Genomic DNA, 20358 nt, shown 5'->3' on the forward strand with positions numbered 1-20358 from the left:
TGTATTTGTATTTGATAATCCTCAAAGTGCTGCAGTATCCTTTGGGACAGGGCCCAAAATCAAGAGCCCCTTTTAGAAAAAGACCCAAAGTGTTTGTCCATTTGGAATCTGTTAACTGAATGTTGATGCCGTCGCATCTTTTTAAGGATATCAGACAGATGTGAGCAGATAATTTGGTGACTAAAATTCAGCTGTATTTAAAAAAAATGCTTCAGGGGTGCTATTGATCTTGGTCCAAATTCTTTCACTGCTTTTTCCAAAAGTGGTTCTTTAGATCTCTGGTTGTGGCCCCACCTCCCCACTGGTTTTGACCTTGGCAGATCTGGATCCTGGATCTGGTTCTGAGTGTAGAATCAGTCGATTTAAAAACCTGACTCGCTTTTGGGAGCCTTGTGGCTGCTTGTTTCTGATTACAGACAGACTGTTGATTCATTTCCTTATGTCTGCAAATAGGTCGGATTTCTCCCCCTTGTAGAAACCTAGTCTGATGTGAAACCTAGTCTATTAAATCTAACCTATTTATTGGTTTTACTTTTGCAGATGAATTTTCACTACAAGCTCAGCAAGGTAAGAGGCAACTCTATCTAGTGCTCTTCAAAAACGGATGGGAATTTTGGAATGGGGATGAGAGCTAGTTTTCTATGTTCTACAAGACTTTCATTCTAATATACGCAACTTTGATATGGACATGTCCTTTCATTTTAAAAATGGCTGCCTTGGGAAGATGAGGACGATATGCTTCCCTACACAGTAGGGGTTGTAGTGGGGTCTCTTTGCACATGAGGAGGCATCTCACTACCTGCAGCCCAGCTTGCCTGCTGAACTCTTCCAGGCCTCTGCTTTTCCTTGTCTTCTTAACTCCACCCATCAACTCACTCTTAAAGGCACAGATCGCATCACATCCAGTAGCTGCAGGATTGCTGGCTTTGTTAAATTGTTGTTATATCGATACTGCTGTTACTGCAGTTATATTAACATTTTAGCCCCTTTCCAAAAATACCCCCCCTGCCCAAGATAAACAGGTGAAGCAATTCCCTGGACCAAACTCTGCTGAAGAAGCAGGCCATGTCCCACAACTGATATTCTTTTCTCCCCCTCCACACACACCCCACATACTTCCTGCTGCTGCTACTGCCATTGGAGGAGAGAGGCTTGTTATTTCAATTCCTGTATTAGATCTATCATTCCTGTATTAGATCTATCGTTATTTTGATAGATCTAATGTGGTACTCATCCTTGAAGTTGAAATAAAGCTTTACAAAACCCTCCCAATCATTGGGGAGAGCGGGGGAGGCAAGGTGAAGCCAAATAAATAAATAAATAAAAAAACCCAAAGCAACGAATAATGCAGGGCCATTTATTTAATCTTCCCTGCACAGGAGGAGGGAAGGTTGCTCTTTGCCCGGTCTCACAAACAGCAGAGATTATGAGATCTGCTGTGTAGTGAGTGTGAAGGGTGGGGTGGGGTGGGGAAGGTGACTGTAACATAAGCTCTGCCTTAGCAGACCAAATGCTCATATGAGTTCCCCAAGGGCATCTGGTGGGCCACTGCGAGTGGCAGAGTGCTGGACTAGATGGACTCTGGTCTGATCCAGCAGGCTCTTTCTTATGTTCTTATGTTCTGGCCCGAAGAGAATCTCCCTTCAGCACCGAGCAGAGCTGAAGAGAGAGATTCACAAGAAGCAGTAGAACAGCTAGATCTGAGCCGGTCAAACAAGATTTGAGACCAACAAGGCATAAGCTTTCAAGAGCCAGAGTTACTTTCATCAGTGAATTGGATTAAAATTCTGCAAGAAGAAAGAGTAATTTCAGAAGCAGGGACCCGAAGGGTAAGCAGGAAGTGTTGACGACGGGAGTGAATCTAGGGTTGCCAATCTACAGGTGGGATCTAGAAATCTCCTGGGATCGCAGCTGATCTCCAGACAAGAGAGAGCAGCTCCCCTGGGAAAATATGGCTGCTTTGGAAAGGGGTCTCTATGGCATTATAACCTGCTGCGGTTTGTCCCCAAATTTGGGTCCATCCCCAAATCTCCAGGAAATTCACAACCCAGAACTGGCATCCTTAGACAAATAAGCAGGAAAGGCAAAGAATTCCCCTACTTTCCCCTCCTGGGTGTGTTTGATTACAGACTGGATAATTAGATTCTCTCCTTTCTGTGGTTTTGCAGTACAAACAGGGAAAGGGGAGGGAAATGCCAACTTACTGAGTGGACCATTAGAATGGCTTGGACCAATAATCCTTTGCCGCTCTCCTTCATAGTAGAAAAGGCTGCTCCTGCCTTCTCCTGGCACTGGTGGTACGTGGTGATCGCTGTTGTAGTAGCCGCAGCAGCTGCCATCTTCATCATCATCTTCTTGACACGGATGAGGAGGAAGGAAACACGATATGGGTAAGGGGAGACCCGAGGAAATCGGGACCGGGGATAGGCGTTGCATGGAAGAACATGTGAATTGGTTACCGAAGGTGGAGACTCAGTCTCTCAATACAGTGAGGAATCTTAGCTTAGAGCAGACTGCTTATTAATGTTGTGAGAGGCTGGGTAAGGAATCTTTAATACCAGTGTTTACGGAGATCAGATCTCAGAAGAAAATCCACAGAGAGGAATATAATGCAAATTTTACAATCTTTATTGTAGGGATCCGTGGTGCGCAAGCATTTGATTCAGTTCAGCAAACATGCACATGCAGAGTTCCTAAGATACAGATAGGTTGGAAAATAGATTTGGAATAGAAAAAGGGTATGGGCTCATTCCGCACATGCAGAATAATGCACTTTCAAACTGCTTTCAGTGCTCTTTGAAGCTGTGCGGAACAGCAAAATCCACTTGCAAACAGTTGTGAAAGTGGTTTGAAAACGCATTATTTTGTGTGTGCGGAAGGGGCCTTTGGTGTATGAGTAGTACAACCTGATATGCGCCCTTCTCCTCCCCCTTTTACATTCTGGGCCCCTTAATTTCTATGGGGCCATCAGCTCTCTGGTTTTGTTTCTTCCAGGGTGGGTTTATAAAGTTTTATGAAATTTTCTGCTGGATGCCGATGTAATTTTGTTTAATTCGATGTTTTACATGGGGTTTTAATGTGATTGTTTGTTATTGTGTTGTTCACCGCCCAGAACCCTTCGGGGGAGGGGCGGTATATAAAATTGATTATAAATAAATAAATAAAATAAATCATTCAGAGCCGAACGGCCAGTGTCTGGTTCCAGGGGGGGTGCAACGCGTTGGGCACAGTAACACAGATGGGAAGGTGTCAATGGCACTGGGCAAATGGTTTTTTTGGGGGTGGGATATTTATAGGGTGAAGGACCTCCTCTGGGGGTGTCAGGACAACCCTTGGGGGATGTTAGGACAACTTCTGAGAGGTATCCGGATGGATTGTTTGAGAAACAATTGAGTATATTGTAAGATGGTCAGAAGAAGTTATTTACAGAAGGGAGTATCTGGGCAAAGGTGTAGCAAGGGGGAAAAGCACCTGGTGCACTGGTCCGTCCTCCCCCGTCCCACCCCCGGAACGCCCTCGCCACTTTCCCACAGGGGCGTGCCCCCAGTGCGTTGCACCCCCCCTGTCCCTTTGGAGCTACGCCTCTGTATCTGGGTTTAGATAATCAGGGGAAGCAATGACATCAGGACTCTTCTTTGTGGCTGGAAAGGAGTATCCACTCAGTATCGTGTTGAGGACACATTCTTCCTTGGCTGTTCCGCTAAAAATGTGCTGACGTGACAAGCAGGCTAAGAGCACGAGAAACGGAAAACAATTCTCGTAGGTAGACCTGGCTGTTGCCAGAGAACGGGCTCCCCGTCTCTGCAATGCCAGCACCACCCTTTAGGCTGGCACGTGGGCAGGGGTACCTGTGAATCAGCACTCCCCCTTGCTATGCCAGGGTAACAGATTGTCTGTGGCACCACTCTTTTTCTTTCGTTGCTTCTTCTCACCCATCTTCCCCCAACCTGCAGGGAAGCCTTCGAACCCAGCGTGGAGCAGGGAGAGCTGGTGGTTCACTACCGTGTCCGCAAATCGTATAGTCGCCGAACCACGGAAGCTACCTGTGAGTGTCCGCAAGGAATGGGTCCCTCTTCCTCCCATCCAGGGCTCCTGTAGCCCGAGATCTGCTAACAAATGCTCTTTCGCCGTGCAGTTGAAGAGCTAGATTCGAGTCCGGTTGCATCTTAGAGACCTACAGAATTTACGCGGTGGGAGTTTCAGGAGTCCAAACTTCCTTGTCAGACACCAGATATCTGATGAAAAGAACTTTAATGCTCAAAACCCCAAACTCTAGCTACCTTATTGGTGTCTATGGTGTTATTGGACTCGAATGTAGCTCTTTTACTGTGAATCAACATGGCTGCTCTCTGAAACTGTCCCTCACCGTTTGTGGGATACCCTAAAAACCCATCTGAGAAGAAGCTCATCCCTTAAAATAGTCTGTTGTCCCCCTACATACCACCTTTGGAGTATCTCCTTATAGGCCAGGGGTCTGCAACTTGTGGCTCTCCAGATGTTCATGAACTACAATTCCCATCAGCCCCTGCCAGCAGGGCCAATTGGCCACGCTCTCCTCACCCTCCCTCTGCTAGGGTGGGTGGGCCATGTCCAGATGCCAGGCCCCTCCCCTCCCTTGCATGCCACCCCACCCTCTCTCCCCTCCCTTGCATGCCACCCTCCCCTCACCCTCCCTCGGCTAGGGTGGGTGGGCCATGTCCAGATGCCCCTCCCCTCCCTTGCATGCCACCCCTCATTCACTCACTCCCCCTCCCCTTCCCTTGCATGCCACCCCTTTCTTCCCTCCCTCTGCTAGAGTGGGTGGGTCATGTCCAGATGCCAGGCTCCCTTCCCCTCCCCTCCCCCCCTTGCAAGCCACCATTCGAAGATATCAACCCTCCCCAATCAATTAAAAAAACAGATGAAAATGAATAGGCAAGATGATGGAGCGAGCTCAGAAAATGGCACTGGGGTGAAAATCTGGAGACAGCGGAGAGGCGAGGGAAATGTTTTAAAGACATAAACACAGCAAGTGAAAATGTTCTGAAATCCTTTTCACAGAAAGAATTGCTAAAATCCAAAGTGCATATAAAACGTATTGTCGAAGGCTTTCATGGCCGGAATCACTGGGCTGCTGTGTGGTTTCCGGGCTGTCTGGCCGTGTTCTAGCAGCATTCTCTCCTGACATTTCGCCTGCATCTGTGGCTGGCGTCTTCAGAGAATGCTGCTAGAACACAGCCATACAGTCCGGAAACCACACAGCACCCCTGCATATAAAACGTTTTGAGGCTGGAAATAAAACGTTTTGGGCCAAAAAACATGCAGAACTCCTGGGAGGAAATGTCTTATTTCCTGCCTCAAAACTGTTTTATTTTGGTTGTGCGGAAAGGCCCGTTGGGGATCTTTGGATTAGGGAGTTTCTTGTATGAAATGACTCTGTGGAATTCAGACAGGCAGTTATGAGTGAGAAGCGGGGATGCCTATTGCATACACTGAAAAGCGAGACTTCTTTGGTTGACAGTACAAGCTGGGGTCAGAGTTTAAGGAAACGGTTCAGCTTGGGGAAGAAGCAGGCAAGGGAAGAGAGACAGGCGAGGAGGGCCTGTATGCCATTCGGAGGCCCCAGCTTACGGGTCGACGTTGGAATGCCTGTGGTTAGAGTTGGCCTGACTTGAAAAAGCTTATTTAGAGCTCTGAGCCAGTCAGGAAATTAGTTTGAAAGCTACCCTGTTTCCCCGAAAATAAGAAATCCTCTGAAAATAAGACGTAATAGAGGTTTTGCTAAAGTGCTAAATAAACTTACTCCGAAAGTAAGATGTAGCAAAGTTTTTGTTTGGACGCATGCTCGTCGAACAGAACACCAGAGCATGCAGCTGTGGAGTGGAAAAATAATACATCCCCTGAAAATAAGACATAGCGCATCTTGGGGAGCAAAAATTAATATAAGACACTGCCTTATTTTCAGGAAAACATGCTAGTTGGGGATGATGAGCTTTCCTTGTTGACTTACCGGTTCCTGAGGTTCCCATCTTTAAAGATGAGCTACCCTCGTTCAAGTCACGAGGAGGACCAACTCTGTTCCACTGCTTCTCCAACTGCATTTAGATACCAGACTTGCTTTGCTGTCCTCAACTGTGGCAAAAGCCAGCAGTTAAGAGCAGCAGACTCTAATCTGGAGAACTGGGTTTGATTCCCTGCTCCTGCAGATGAAATCTGCTGTGTGTCCTTGGGCCAGTCAGTTCTTTCTGCTCTCAGACCCACCTACCTGGAGCAGCAGTGGCGTAGGAGGTTAAGAGCTCGTGTATGTAATCTGGAGGAACCGGGTTTGATTCCCAGCTCTGCCGCCTGAGCTGTGGAGGCCTATCTGGGGAATTCAGATTAGCCTGCGCACTCCCACACACGCCAGCTGGGTGACCTTGGGTTAGTCACAGCTTCTCGGAGCTCTCTCAGCCCCACCTACCTCACAGGGTGTTTGTTGTGAGGGGGAAAGGGCAAGGAGATTGTCAGCCCCTTTGAGTCTCCTGCAGGAGAGAAAGGGGGGATATAAATCCAAACTCTTCTTCTTACCAGGGGCAGAGCATGGGGAAACTGCGCCTGGGGCAAGTGCGCACCCTGTGCCCCTGCCGCGGCACCGCCCGCCCTGGAACATCCCTGCCACGGCTGGCCCATGCCTCTGCCGTGGCTCCACCCAGGGCTTTGCGCCCCCCACCCCGTTGGCGCTATGCCACTGCAACCTACCTGTTGTGGGGAGGGGAAAGGAATGTGCTTGTAAGCCGCTTTGAGACTCTTTAAAATTAAAAAAAATGTGTGGAATAAAAACCTAGCCTTCTAATCTCACATCCCTCTCACTTTTTTTTAAATAGTAAAGCCTTTATTGGCATTGTAAATTACAGTAAAACATTTATCAATTTTAAAAAACAACTAGAATGCATCAAATATATACACGTACAAGTTGTTCCCCTGAGTTCTGTTTGTAATTCCAGCTCTTATCAATATGAAGCCCAAACGTGATCACCAAAAGCTACAATCCACAAGTGCTTACTTTTTTACAGTTCATATAAAACACAGGTGTCAAACTCGCAGACCTCCAGATGTTATGGACTACAGTTCCCATCATCCCCTGCCAGCATCATGCTGGCAGGGGATGACATAAGAACATAATCTATGACATCTGGAGGGCACCCTTGTTTCATATAAATACCTAAAAAAAGTGACACCTGACAATGAGATTGCAACATCTTTCTAGAAGTCCTCTGCACTTGCTTGGGTTTGGTTATCAGGGGTCTTAGGTTGGACTTTCTAAAAGAACTTGTTTCTGACACATTGAGAAGTGGACTGATTAGTAAAGTGTTATAGATTTCCCAAATTTATAGCATGGGATAAATAATGCTACTAGTTAGAGAAAAAAAAATGCACAGTGAGCTGAAACATAAAATCTTCAGTTCCCACTAAGCTCAATTATTAGACACAGAATACCAGTATCATTGCATAATGTGGCCAGCTTGAGGTATTGATATATTCATAGTAAATGAAGGCCCCGCGAGGGAAAGGCACAACAAATACGTTCTACCTAGGAATCTCTCAGCTATCTCCACAATGAAATTGGCGATCTCTTCACAAAGACCAGGGTCCGAGTTGTTTAACAATAGAGATAGCCTAGTCAGATCACTGCCAGAGAGAAGCCCTTGCAGGTTTCAGCTCCACTTCTGGTGTGGAGTGTGTGTGCACATTCCGTAACCACCTTTTCTCCCTGCAGTGAACGGCCTGGGGATTAGCGAGGAGCTGAAAGAGAAGCTGCTTGGGACGTGATGATCGATAAGCCACAAAGGTGGCCCTGGGAAACCCTCGAGGAGAAGGTGCGTTACCTTGGCAGCCAGCCATAGAGAAGACTCTGGAGGGTGCAAGAATGAGAAGGGACCCTGGGCCAAATAGGTCAGGTGGGAATCGCCATCAGTCAGGCAGTTACAGCCGGTGGTTTTGGTTGCAACTTGATTCAAGACCTTTGTTTTCTTAGCAATTTCATGTCCAAAATGAGGCAGGTGGCATGAAAAAGCTGGCATTCTTTGGGCACCAATGTGGACAGCTGGGGCGCGGGTTCCCCCTCCTGCCTCTCCTTTCCTTCCTCTCTTCTCTTTGGGTTCCCATTTTGCTATCCCAAATCCGCTCCTGCTTCTTTAGAAACGAGGAAATCTAGAAATATGATGATATCGAATCTTACTTTAACGATCCTTAACATTCAAAAACACTCGTTATCCAAGTAGACCTGGGCGCCTGGGGGGTGGGTGGGTGGGTGGGTGGAAAATTCAGATTTTGTCTCTGGGCTCCATTTTTCCTAGATCAGTGATGGCGAACCTATGGCACGGGAGCCAGAGGTGGCACTCAGAGCCCTCTCTGTGGGCACGCATGCACAGAGTTTGTCACCATGTAAGAGGCTTGCTTCTGAGTAAACCCTCCTAGGGTCATGATTCACCCATTTGAAGCGTTGCACGTTTGCTTCAAAGCAAAGCCACCGACTACCACCAAGCTTACTCCCGAGTAACACGTGCCTCAGAGCTAACCGTTTTTCCTTAACAAAAACCTCAGTGTTCAGGTTAAATTGCCGTGTTGGCACTTTGCGATAAATAAGTGGGTTTTGGGTTGCAGTTTGGGCACTCGGTCTCGAAAAGGTTCGCCATCACTGTCCTAGATACACCTCTGCACCCAGCAAGCTCCCAGGGCGAATGGGCATTCAAATGTAGAGGTCTCCAGGATCCTAGTCAGATTGTCTAACCACTACACCACAGGTGTCAAACTCGCGCCCCTCCAGATGTTATGGACTACAGTTCCCATCATACCCTGCCAGCATCATGCTGGCAGGGTATGGCGAAAACTGTAGTCCACCTGTGGAGAAATGACACCTATGCCAGTATTAGCGAACCTTTAGCCTCCAGATGTTATGGACTACAATTCCCCCTCAGCCTGCCAGCATGGCCAATTGGCCATGCTGGCGAAATATATGATCCTGGAATATGATCGCTCCTACTGACTACACTACACCAGTGGTGGAGAACAATGGGTCGATTGGCCATGCTGGCAGGGGATGATGGGAATTGTAGTCCATGAACATCTGGAGTGCCACAGGTTCGCCACCACGGCACTACGCCATGCTGCATCTCGCTTATGCAGTTGTCCAAGAAGTTCAATTCAGTTCCGCTTCTAACACTGCTGCTAGATCAGTACCACAATTCACAGATCCTCACGCAGATCCTCACGCTGAGACAGGGCAGGCCTTAGGGTTGCCAACTTCAGGTTGAGGAATTCCTGGAGGTTCTGGGGGTGGAGCCTGGGGAGGGTGGAGCTTGCGGAAGGGAGAGACATCAGCAGCATATCATGCCATAGAGTCCGCCCTCCAAAGCAGGCATTTTCTCATGGTGGTGGGGGGACCGATCTTGGCCTTCTGGAGACCAACTGTAGCAGGAGATCTCCAGGTGCCCCCTGGAGGTTGGCAACCCTAGGGATGTGGATGCACAAATAACAATAACCACACGTTCAGTGACTGGCATTGGTCAATGGTTGGGGATCCAGGTAGCACTGGGGAGCAAGTTCAAAGAGTTTGAAAAATGCTAACGAGGAAGGTCTGATTCCATGGAAAAGGTGTGACTTGAAGAGACACGAGCTGTTCCTGTAGTTTGGGGGCAGAGTGAGCCCCCATTCATGAGCCTCTGCATTCGTCTGCACCCCACATGGAGTTCCACTACCGAGTCCCATGTGAAGTTTGGAAGCCTGGCAATCCCTGTTGGTCAGCGTTCATCTGGGCTCCTGCCCTGAACTCCGTGGGGAGTTTGGGGGCATGGCATATTTATTTATTTATTTATTTATTTATTGGTTAGGTTTATATACCGCCCTCCCCTGGAGGGCTCAGGGCGGTGAACAATATGTAAATTAGAGCACATATATCAGATTGAAATCCATTAAATATCAGTTAATACAGGCTCTAAAAAATAAATCCTACCTCCTTAAAATGCAGCATTATTAAGATCAACATAAAGATGGCACCTACCTATCAATTCCTTAAAACCAGGGGAAGAGTAGGATCCCACTTGATGTTATAAGGGGGGGGGGGCCATCAGCGGCTAGTCTCTCCAAAGGCCCGGCGGAACAGCTCAGTCTTACAGGCCCTGTGGAACTCATTAAGATCCCGCAGGGCCCGGACATCTGGCGGAAGAGCGTTCCACCAGGCTGGGGCCAAGCTGTAAAGAAACTCGGGCCGGGTGGAGAGCCAGCCGCATCATTGAGAGCCAGGGATCACCAGTACAGGTTGGCCTCTGCCCGTGAGGAGGGTCGGGACATATGGGGTAAAGAGCGGTCCACGGAGTCACGAGGAGGAGTCCCAGGCAGCATAGGAGCCTTGAGTTACAGGGGACATCCTGCGAGGGTGTGCCCTCCACATGACTTTGGAAAGTGGTGCCCGGGGCACTAGCCTCCCCGTGCCCCCTCTTGCTACACCACTGCTTGAACAGTGGTAGGGAAAAACACAGGTTGCACAGAGCAGGTTTTTTAGAAGGAAGTTCTAGGTCTCAGCAGCAGGAGGACAAGAGGAGGGCTGCGTTTCACATTAGAGAATGTGGCCTCCTGTTTCTGGTAACTATGAATTTCAGATTTTAGGGAGCCCAAGGGCCTGTTAACGCATCCCTTGCCTGTCTCACCTAACCCATGTCTTTTTTCCAAACCTGGGCCAAGAGCAAGCCTTGTAGAAACTGAAGGTGCAGAAAACATACGCTAGGGTGCACAATCCGGAGAAAGCAGCGTTTTGAATTACATAAGTGGACCGATTGTTCGTGTGACGTTATTTCCACTGCTGCGATGTCTCAGCGAACCGGGCAACAGTCCCTGTTTTCTGGTCCCGGTCCCAGAAAACGTCCTTATCGCTGTTCTCAATTAATTAAATGGATATTGTTGTCCCTTTGGGACCGCCATAAAAACGTTGGGAGGCGTGAGGTGCTAAGAGGGAGCCGAATTTGGGACCTACAGCTTTAGTAACTGACCCACTGAATGTGAGAACACAGGAGGGTCTCCAGCTGCGAGATCTCTGGGGAGGTGAATGCATCTCGCACGCAACCTAAATGGTCACAAACTCCCCGTGTGTGCGTAGCTTCTGCCAAGGTATCTTTCGAATGGTTGACTGCGTATTGCAGGACAAATAAGGCTGTTTTTTTAACCAACAGGATGTAGGGTTGCCAACTCTGGGTTGAGAAATCCCTCGAGATTTAAGGGGTGATGCCTGGGGAGGGTGGGTTCAAACTTCAAACTTCAAAGACCTTTATTAGGCATCAAGAGAAAATACAGATAAAACTGTGCAGTACTATGATCCTGAGTTTGACGGGGTAAAACAACTGCTCATAGTTCATACAGTACAAAGGGAGGGTGGGTTGTGGAAGTAGGGAGGGCCACAGCAAGGTATATAATCGGGACAGGAAGCTGACCCCGCGGCCTTGCAGCGTCTTGGCGCTCAACCACAAGCCAGCTACCCTTCTGGGAGGGCTTGCTGTTCGCCCTGTCACAGGGGTTAGGAGGTTAGGGTTAGGGTTAGAGGCGGCAAGCGGCAAGCCCAGAAGACAGGCTCCTGCAGCGGGCGTGCGAAGAACTGCCGCACTGCCTTGCGCCCCAGAAGAGCAGTGCGGCAGCCTCTGCATCAGGACAATGGAAAGAACCCGTGGGACGCGGGACAAATTGTTTAAAGGCGTGACAGTCCCGCCAAAAGCGGGACGTCTGGTCAGCCTAGTATAATGACATAGACACCACCACCCCCATTCAAAACAGCCATTTTCTCCAGACGGAAATGATCTCTGTCGTCTGGAGGTTGGTCAAAATTCTAGGAGATCTCCAGGTCTCCCCAGGAGGTTGGCAAGCCTCTGGCAGCACATGAAAGACTAAGAAGTTTTCGTTCAATGTTGTTTTTTCCCCGCTGGTCAGAGTCCCTCCGCCATCTCCGTGGGTGAAGGAGCGTTGGGCAGAAGCGCCTGTTTTGCTCATTTTGGGGCCGGTTTCCTTCTCATCTTCACTTAGGAAGTCAAAAAGTTTCCTCCGAGCGCAGCTGGGATTAGTTTGAAAACATTTTGGAAAGCTGAGCTGGAAAAGGCTCCAGCACATGTTTCCCCCTCAAACATTTCCACCCCTTCCTTTTTTTGGCTGTTATTGTTATTATTATTGGGTGGGGGGGGGGGTGTTCCCTAATCCAATTCAAACATCCAGAGAGCTTTCCTCTAAAGATGGCCAAAGAACAACGGGGTAGAGAGCCTGCTGTTTTTAGGTCTTTTGGCAGTGACTAGTTTTCCTTGTGGACCACCTGAGAAGAAAATGGCGACAAGAAGAAGAGTTTGGATCACACCTCTCCTTTCTCTCCTGTAAGGAGCCTCAAGCGGCCCCACAAGCTCTTTCCCTTCCTCTCCCCTAGCAGGCACCTGGTGAAGCAGGTGGGAAGCGGAGAGTTCAAGAGAAGAACAGGAGTAGCCCAAGGTCACCCAGCAGGCTTCATGCGGAGGAGCGGGGAAACAAATCTGGTTCACCGGATAAGACTCTGACACTCATGTGGCGGAGTGGGGAATTGAACCTGGTTCTCCAGATTAGAATCCACCCCTCTTAACCACTGCACCGTGCTGACTCTATTTTTTACTTATTTATTTACTATTTATTTATTTATTAAATTTGTAAAACGCACTCCCCCTAGGGCAGTGATGGTGAACCTTTTTAAGACCGAGTGCCCAAATTGCAACCCAAAACCCACTTATTTATCGCAAAGTGCCAACATGGCAATTTAACCTGAATACTGAGGTTTTAGTTTAGAAAAAACGGTTTGCTCCAAGGCGCCACGTTACTCCAGAGTAAGCTTGGTGAAGCAACTGTGCAATGCTTTGAATAGGTGAATCATGACCCTAGGAGGGTTTACTCAGAAGCAAGGCCAGCCTAGATATATGTGTGTGTGTGTGTGTGTGTGATTTTCCGAACTCTGTGTGCGCGTGCCCACAGAGAGGGCTCTGAGTGCCACCTCTAGCGCATGCACCCATGGGATTGCGCCACCACTACTGCCCTAGGGCTCAATCCCCCGCACCCCAAAGCGCTGCAGGGTTGGTGACTCAGCACATAAGCCAGTGAAGCGTGGCGCCAAAGAGGAGGACAGGGGAGACGCATAGCGCACTGGGTGCGTGCCCTGTGGAAGAGCAAATGGTCAGGGAGTTCGGGTTGTGGCCAGTGGCCGGCTTGAGCGGGGGTGTGCTTGCTTGAGGCACAGGGTGCACCGCGTGCCCGAGGCGCGGATTCCCCTCACTCCCGCCCCTGCCACAAGCTGTCCCTCATGCGGCTGTGGGCAAGTTCCTCGGCCACTGTCTCTCCATCTCTTTCGCCTCCAGACTGGGGATCAGAAGAAGAGAAGAAGAAGAGTTTGGATTTATATCCCCCCTTTCTCTCCTGCAGGAGACTCAAAGGGGCTTGTCTCCTTGCCCTTCCCCTCACAACAAACACCCTGTGAGGTGGGTGGGGCTGAAAACTCGAAGCTGTGAGCTAGCCCAAGGTCACCCAGCTGGCGTGTGTGGGAGTGCACAGGCTAATCTGAATTCCCCAGATAAGCCTCCACAGCTCAGGCGGCAGAGCGGGGAATCAAACCCGGTTCCTCCAGATTAGATACACAAACTCTTAACCTCCTACGCCACTGCGTGGTTCCTCTCCACAAGCCAGACTCTTCTCTAGTCCAGGAATTTGAATCTTTTTGAGCCTGCAGGCACCTTTGGGATTCTGACACGGAGCCCAAGGCACCATAACAAAATGGTGGCCACAGGAAATGGAGCTGACCAGAATGCCAGGGAGCCAGGTAACATATAACAGATAGTATCCCTTCAACGTTTCAGGCTGAAGCTGTTTAACCAGATGCTTTTCAATCTGCACAGCCAGTCGGAAGTTTTGATGGGAAAAAGCCTCGCCCTATCTGTTCCTTTCTAAAGCACTGGTGAAGTCAGGAAAGTTTGGAACCCATGGGCACCATGTTTGACGCCTCTCTGCACGAGTCACTTATTTTTACAGTTCACCCCGTGGTTATCCTAACTCAGGGCAGGGGGCGTTGAGTTGCTTTTCAATTTTGGAACTGGAGGTTGGAACTGGAGAGTTGGAACTGGAGGTTACAGTTTGTTGGGGAAGGTGATTTCTCATGATACATTCACTTTTAATTTTTTCCTATGTTTTAAGTCTTATTTGGAGTGTATGCTTCCTCTTTTGGTTCGCCATTCCAAAGCGAGTTTCCCAATACTCCCTGCTTTCTTTAAATTCTGATTCTCTCCCTGTAGCGCAACTGAGGATATTTTGTCAAAACTGAGATACGCAGTGGAAGTAGGGAGGGCGGTATATAAAACTAATAATCAATCAATCAATCAATCAATAAATAAATAAATTTTCCTACACTTGGGAGCACTCTTTTCTACATGAATGTGTCCCCCGAGAAACTTCTGTTCGGATGAGCATCGTGAAGTCTGGGCCCCAAACTGAAAAGTAGCACAGTTCCTGCACGGGGTGAAGCCCAGCGTCTACTCAACATTTCCAGCTGCCTTTCAAAGCTGTTCTTCTCATCGAGGAACCTCTGCTCCGCTTCTGTGGAACACCGGCCCCTCCTGGAACATAAACTCAAAACCACTGGGTTAGAGTATCCGCTTGGTCCTTTCCAGCTCCCTGGTTCTGTAAAACAAAAAAGAAGAGAGAATTTTCTGATATTTAGCTGTATTTTTAAAACAAAATTAAGGTCCGCAGATCATAAATAACGAGAGACACGATCCAGTGCAAAAGGGAGAATCCAGAACGTCCAGGTTTCCAGAGGAAAATGTTGTTTAAACACAAAAGCAGTGGAACAGGAGAGAAAGAAGTGACGGCCAAATTGTGATGGGGGAAATCACAAGACTGGATTCCGGGACTCTCGGGTTGGCCAAAGGTATACATTTTGGCCCAGCAGACTTGAGGTGCGGGTTCCATTCCACCTCAGCAGTCTTGTTGCTGATGTCTCAGAGCGAGTTGCGGCCCTGCAATATGTGACCCACGGCCTCTGCGCTGACCCACACGTTTGCTTGGCTGGAAAACCCGTCCCTCACCCAATCATGCAGGAGCTGAGCGGTGACCACTCAGCAGAGAAAGGACTCCACGCGTGCCTAGAAGCACCCTGGCTTTTCTGGGCTGGCCCCAGAAGAAGGAGGAGGAGGAGGAGGATTTATATCCCCCCCTTTCTCTCCTGCAGGAGACTCAAAGGGGCTTACAATCTCCTTGCCCTTCCCGCCTCACAACAAACACCCTGTGAGGTGGGTGGGAGCTGGGGAGAGCTCGAGAAGCTGTATTGCTTAAAGGTCACCCAGCTGAAGTGTGTGGGAGTGTACAGGCTGGCACAAGATTCCCCAGATAAGCCTCCACAGCTCAGGCAGCAGCAGGCGAGGAGGTCAACCTGGTTCCTCCAGATTAGATACACAAGCTCTTAACCTCCTACGCCACGTCTGCTTTGGAAACGTATCCTGGGCTTCCCAACCCTGGTTCTGATTAAGTCGTTCTCTTTCCCCGTCTTCCCCTTCGTGAACCTGTCGCCTGACTCAACAGATTGGGCAGAACGCTTGCCGGGTTCCAAACCACACGGGCCCGGCTCTCGGCTCTCAGCTGGTCCTATGTGTGCCCCAGATCTGAGAAGGTGGAACAGAAACAGCCGCTGGCAAACTGAGTCAGACATGGAAAGTCTGACTCCGTCTGGCAAACGTTAGCGGTCGGTTTGGCTCTGGAAGAGCCTGCGTCGCGTGCCGAGACCCTTACAAGACTCATGTTCTTCTGTCTCAGGAAGGGAGGGGGAAATGGATTCCCCACCTGTCGGCGTTTTCTCTCTCCAGGCGTTTTCTCTCCTTGGCAAAACCCACGTGACCTCCCCCCCCGTGACACCCTCCCCCCTCCTTTGGAAACATTCAGGGGACGAGGCGGGCTCCTTTTCTGGTTGGTGTCCCCCACAATTTAGAAGAGCTAGGGCTGCCAACCTCCAGGAGAGGCCTGGAGTTCTCCCAAGACTAGAACTGATCTCCAAACTTCAGAGATCCGTTGGCCTGGAGCAGGGGTAGGGAACCTGCGGCTCTCCAGATGTTCAGGAACTACAATTCCCATCAGCCTCTGTCAGCATGGCCAATTGGCCATGTAGTGAAAACTGATAAGAACAACAATTCTAACATCTTCCCTACCCCTGAAAAATGGCAGCTTCAAAGGGTGGGCTCTAGAGCTGAGTGCCCCCAACGTGGTCCCGTGGGACACCTTTTCTGCCCCCCATCATGTACTTTTAGGAAGTGGGCGGGGCCAAGGAGGGCTTTTGTCCAGCATGCCTTTTGATCAGCTATTGGAGATTTGATTGGCTGTGCAGATTTTTAAAAGTTTTGCTTTGGTGGCAGCTGCCACCACAGCACAAGGATCTACACCGTGGTCCCAAAGCAGTGGTGGGATCCAAAATTTTTAGAAACAGGTTCCCTCGCCAGCCCCCCCTCAGCAAAGGGGGCAGAGGCGTACCAAGGCAAACCTGAGCCCTGGGCAAAACCTGAGTTGGATGCCCCCCCCCACCCATGGGCGGCCACCCTACCACATTTTTTTTGCACCAGGTCATTTCTAAATCATCATCACATTATAGAAAATGCCCCAACTCACAAATCTGAACACAGCAATGGTGAAACACACAGGTTCTTTGATAGAGACTGGTGAGATAAAAGGTACGAAAGGCTGAGAATCAATGAATTGCAGTACCTGGAAGGGATTAACCCAGTTCAGAGAGTTACAGTATTAGTCACAATTGCTATATGGAACCTTCACGTTCAAAGGCAGTAGGCCTCTCGGAGAGGCGAGGGCGTGGAGATGGAAAAGCGGACCCAATTAGTAACCCCCTCTCGGCACACACAAATAATTAGTAACCCACTCTCGGGAACTGGTGAGAACCTGCTGGATCCCACCTCTGTCCCAAAGTTAAGCCGTGGCATTTTGCGACAGCCCTCCACACAGTGTCAGAATTTCAAACGTCCCCCCCGGGCTCAAAAAGGTTGGGGACCCCTGCCGTAGGGCATCAAACCCCAACCGAGCCCTTTCCCTTCCCGACAGTCGGCCAGGGGTCTGCAACCTGCGGCTCTCCAGATGTTTATGAACTACAAATCCCATCAGCCCCTGGCAGGGGCTGATAGGAATTGTAGTGCATGAACATCTGGAGAGCCGCAGGTTGCAGACCCCTGCATACCCACGTATCAGCTGCAAATCTCCAGCAATCCCCTGATTCCCCAGTGAGAAATTTGGACTCGCAGAACTGTTTTGTTTACGTTTGAAATTCTTCGGATGCTTCTTCCAAAGGAGGGCCTCCACGGAAAATCAGTAAACGGCAAACTCTTTGCTGCTCTGTGGCATTTATCACAAAGAGGGGAAACAATGTTTTGCTTTTGCAAAACTCTTGCATCTGTTCACTTGCAAGCGAGTTCTACTTCTTACAGGTGAGCAGGTTGTTTATAGCCGGGGTCAAACACAGGGCTGTCCCCACTCTCTTGCTAGGGTTTGTTTGTTTGTTTATTTATATTTTTTTTTTTTTAAGCTTGTAAATTCCCCGAAGGGCCTCAGGGCAGTGAACAATATGCCATCCCCTGCCAGCATGTGCCTGGCAGGGGATGATAGGAGCAACAGTCCATAACATCTAGGGGAGGCTGCGGAGTTTGACACCTCTGCTGGCATCCCTCTTCACCAAAGGCGAGGATCCCTGTAGTCCCGAAGAATCAGCTGTCATTCCAGGGAATGTCCAGGCCCCACCTGGAGATTGGCATCCCTGTCCCCCTGCAAAGACGGCCATTACTGGTTTGTGCTGGGCCTTTCATATCTGAAGTCCTGAAAGTGTCGCTTTTCTGTCTTACTTGTGCCTGAAAGACGGTGCAGCAATTACACTAGAATCCAATTGGACTCGAATGTTGGAGACCCAAGTTCGAATCCCATGAGAGCTTGCTGGGTGGCCAGGGTCCAGTCACCCGCTTGGCCTGATCTACCAGGCAGGGTTGTTGTGAGGATAAAAGGGAAGAGTGGTAAGCTGCCTCAGGGGCCTCCTTTGCAGAAAGGCAACGTATAAACCAAGTAAAATGGGAAAACGTTCCGTTTAGCAATACTGCTGATTCTTTTTCGCTGCCCGTCTCACCTTTTTCATAGATATTTCTTCTCTCTCTTTGACTCTGTAGGAGAATTCGGCTCGGTCATGGAGGGGCAGCTCAGCCAAGACGGGGCAGTCCGGAAAGTTGCTGTTAAGACCATGAAGAGTAAGTTGCAACAGCAGAAGGGCTCCAATTCCTCCTCGGAGCTGCAGCCCCTGCTCAATATTTCTGAGGTTATCACCACATTCCCAGGCATTCTGCCTCTAGAGTAGGGGTCTGCAACCTGCGGCTCTCCAGATGTTCATGGACTACAATTCCCACCAGCCCCTGCCAGCATGGCAAATTGGCTTGTGGGAGTTGTAGTCCATGGACATCTGGAAAGCCGCAGTTTGCAGACTCCTGCTCTAGAGCAGGGGTGGCCAACCTATGGTGCTCCAGATGTTCATGGACTACAATTGGCCGTGCTGGCAGGGGCTGATGGGAATTGTAGTCCACGAACATCTGGAGCCCTGCAGGTTGGCCACCCCTGCTCTAGACAAAGGGATGTTGAGACTCCAGCCTTCCCCATATCTTGGTAATCCTTTCCCCACAATCATTCATGCTAGAAGACTGCAGAAATATCATTCTGCACACGACCAATGGCAGTCTTTCTCTCTGTTTTCTTTTCTTCCTGCTTTCCCCTATGGTCCACCAGACAGGATCCCTAACCCTGAAAATACATTTCATGGCTGAGGTGTTGGAGATCCCAAACAATTCTGACACAATCTCCTAATCTATCCGGGAAAAGTTTGATTTTCTTATCACGTCATCCTTCCTCTTTTCAAGCAGAGCTCTCCCAGCACTTCCAGCCATTTCAGTAAAGTTCTAGTTTTGGGGGAAGGGAGCTTCCCCGGATGAACTTCCGCCTGGCTGGAAAGTCACCAAAGGCCAGGAACCTTCCAGCCTTTTGGGGTAGTTTAATGCCTTCCAGGAAACCAAGCTTGTTTGGCCCATGATGTTGCCATGGCGACACATACCGGGGCCCAGATGTCTGAGGCCTAGCCAGCATCCCTGGGTATAACAAGATCTCTTTCCTATATACATAACTGTCATGAAAAGTTGTCACTGGACACACTTGCGTTGTGTTGGCAAATGCCACACTTGCAAGGACACACTCATCTGTTTCTGCCAGTGCAACACAGCCGTACACATCCTCACACAGAACTGTATTCAGAAACTACGACAGTGCCCTGTAAAATATATATTTGCTATTTCGGGCAAGTCTCTTATCTGTCCTGAGCCTCCTTCCCCTGTGCTCTACTATAAAAAGAGGTACCCTATTTCTAGAAGCCCAGCTGTTGGGCCTGAAGCACACAGCCAGATGTGCACAGGAATGCTGGAATGTTCTGCACATGCTCTCTGGTCCTCTTGTTCTTGCGTGCTCTGGATTGGTGTCCAGCCACTGCCAAACGGGCACGGGTCTACAAACTCTCAAGCTCCCATTTCCTGTTTCTCTTTACAGTCGCCATCTGCACCCGTAGCGAGATGGAGGATTTCCTCAGCGAAGCAGTCTGTATGAAGGACTTCGACCACCCCAACGTCATGAAGCTGATTGGTGAGGGAACGGGTGCGTGGGAGACATAAGCTGTGGCATATGAAGGGGAATCCACCCCCAAACAGCATCACTTTCAATGGTGTTTAAGCTAGGGAGCCCAGATTCTCCTTTTAAATCCACCTCAAAGGGAGAATCTGGGGTCCCCAGTTAAAACAACATTGAAAGTGATGCTGTTTTGGGGTGGATTCTCCCCCACCCTGAAACAGCATCCCTTTCAATGTTTAAACTGGGGACCTCAGGTTATCCCTTTAAATCCATGTCGAAGGGGTTGGATTTAAAAGGAGAATCTGGGGAAATTTGGAGGGTGCCTGCTGTCAGGCATGCAATTGTTAAGCTAGCAGCACCAAAATTTCAGGGTATATTTAGGAGACCACCCAGGTTTGGTGAAGTTTGATTCAGGGGGTCGAAGGTTATGGACCTTCAAAGGTGTAGCCCCCATCTCCTATTAGCTCCCATTGGAAACAGTGGGGGATGGGGCACTCCTTTTGGGAGTCCATAACTTTGGACTCCCTGAACCAAACCTCACCTATCTTGGGTGGTATCATCAGGAGAGTCTCCCAAAAAATCTCTGAAATTTTGGTGCTGCTAGCCTAAAAGCTGTGCCCCCTGCAGGCCAAAAACTGAAAAAACACTAAAAAATACCAAAAAAAC

General features: G+C 49.3%; 1 protein-coding gene across 1 annotated transcript in view; it reads left to right on the forward strand.

The window, feature by feature from the left end:
• The window catches only part of AXL (AXL receptor tyrosine kinase), an 80901-nt gene that overhangs the window by 54411 nt on the left and 6132 nt on the right, over positions 1-20358 (forward strand). Inside the window, 7 exon segments of the mRNA XM_048499110.1 lie at positions 541-567; positions 2261-2390; positions 3954-4045; positions 7736-7776; positions 7778-7835; positions 18201-18278; positions 19615-19707. Coding sequence (XP_048355067.1) covers positions 541-567; positions 2261-2390; positions 3954-4045; positions 7736-7776; positions 7778-7835; positions 18201-18278; positions 19615-19707 — 519 coding nt within the window.

The sequence above is a fragment of the Sphaerodactylus townsendi genome, linkage group LG06 (genome assembly GCF_021028975.2).
Source record: "Sphaerodactylus townsendi isolate TG3544 linkage group LG06, MPM_Stown_v2.3, whole genome shotgun sequence".
In the NCBI taxonomy this organism is placed as follows: Eukaryota; Metazoa; Chordata; class Lepidosauria; order Squamata; family Sphaerodactylidae; genus Sphaerodactylus; species Sphaerodactylus townsendi.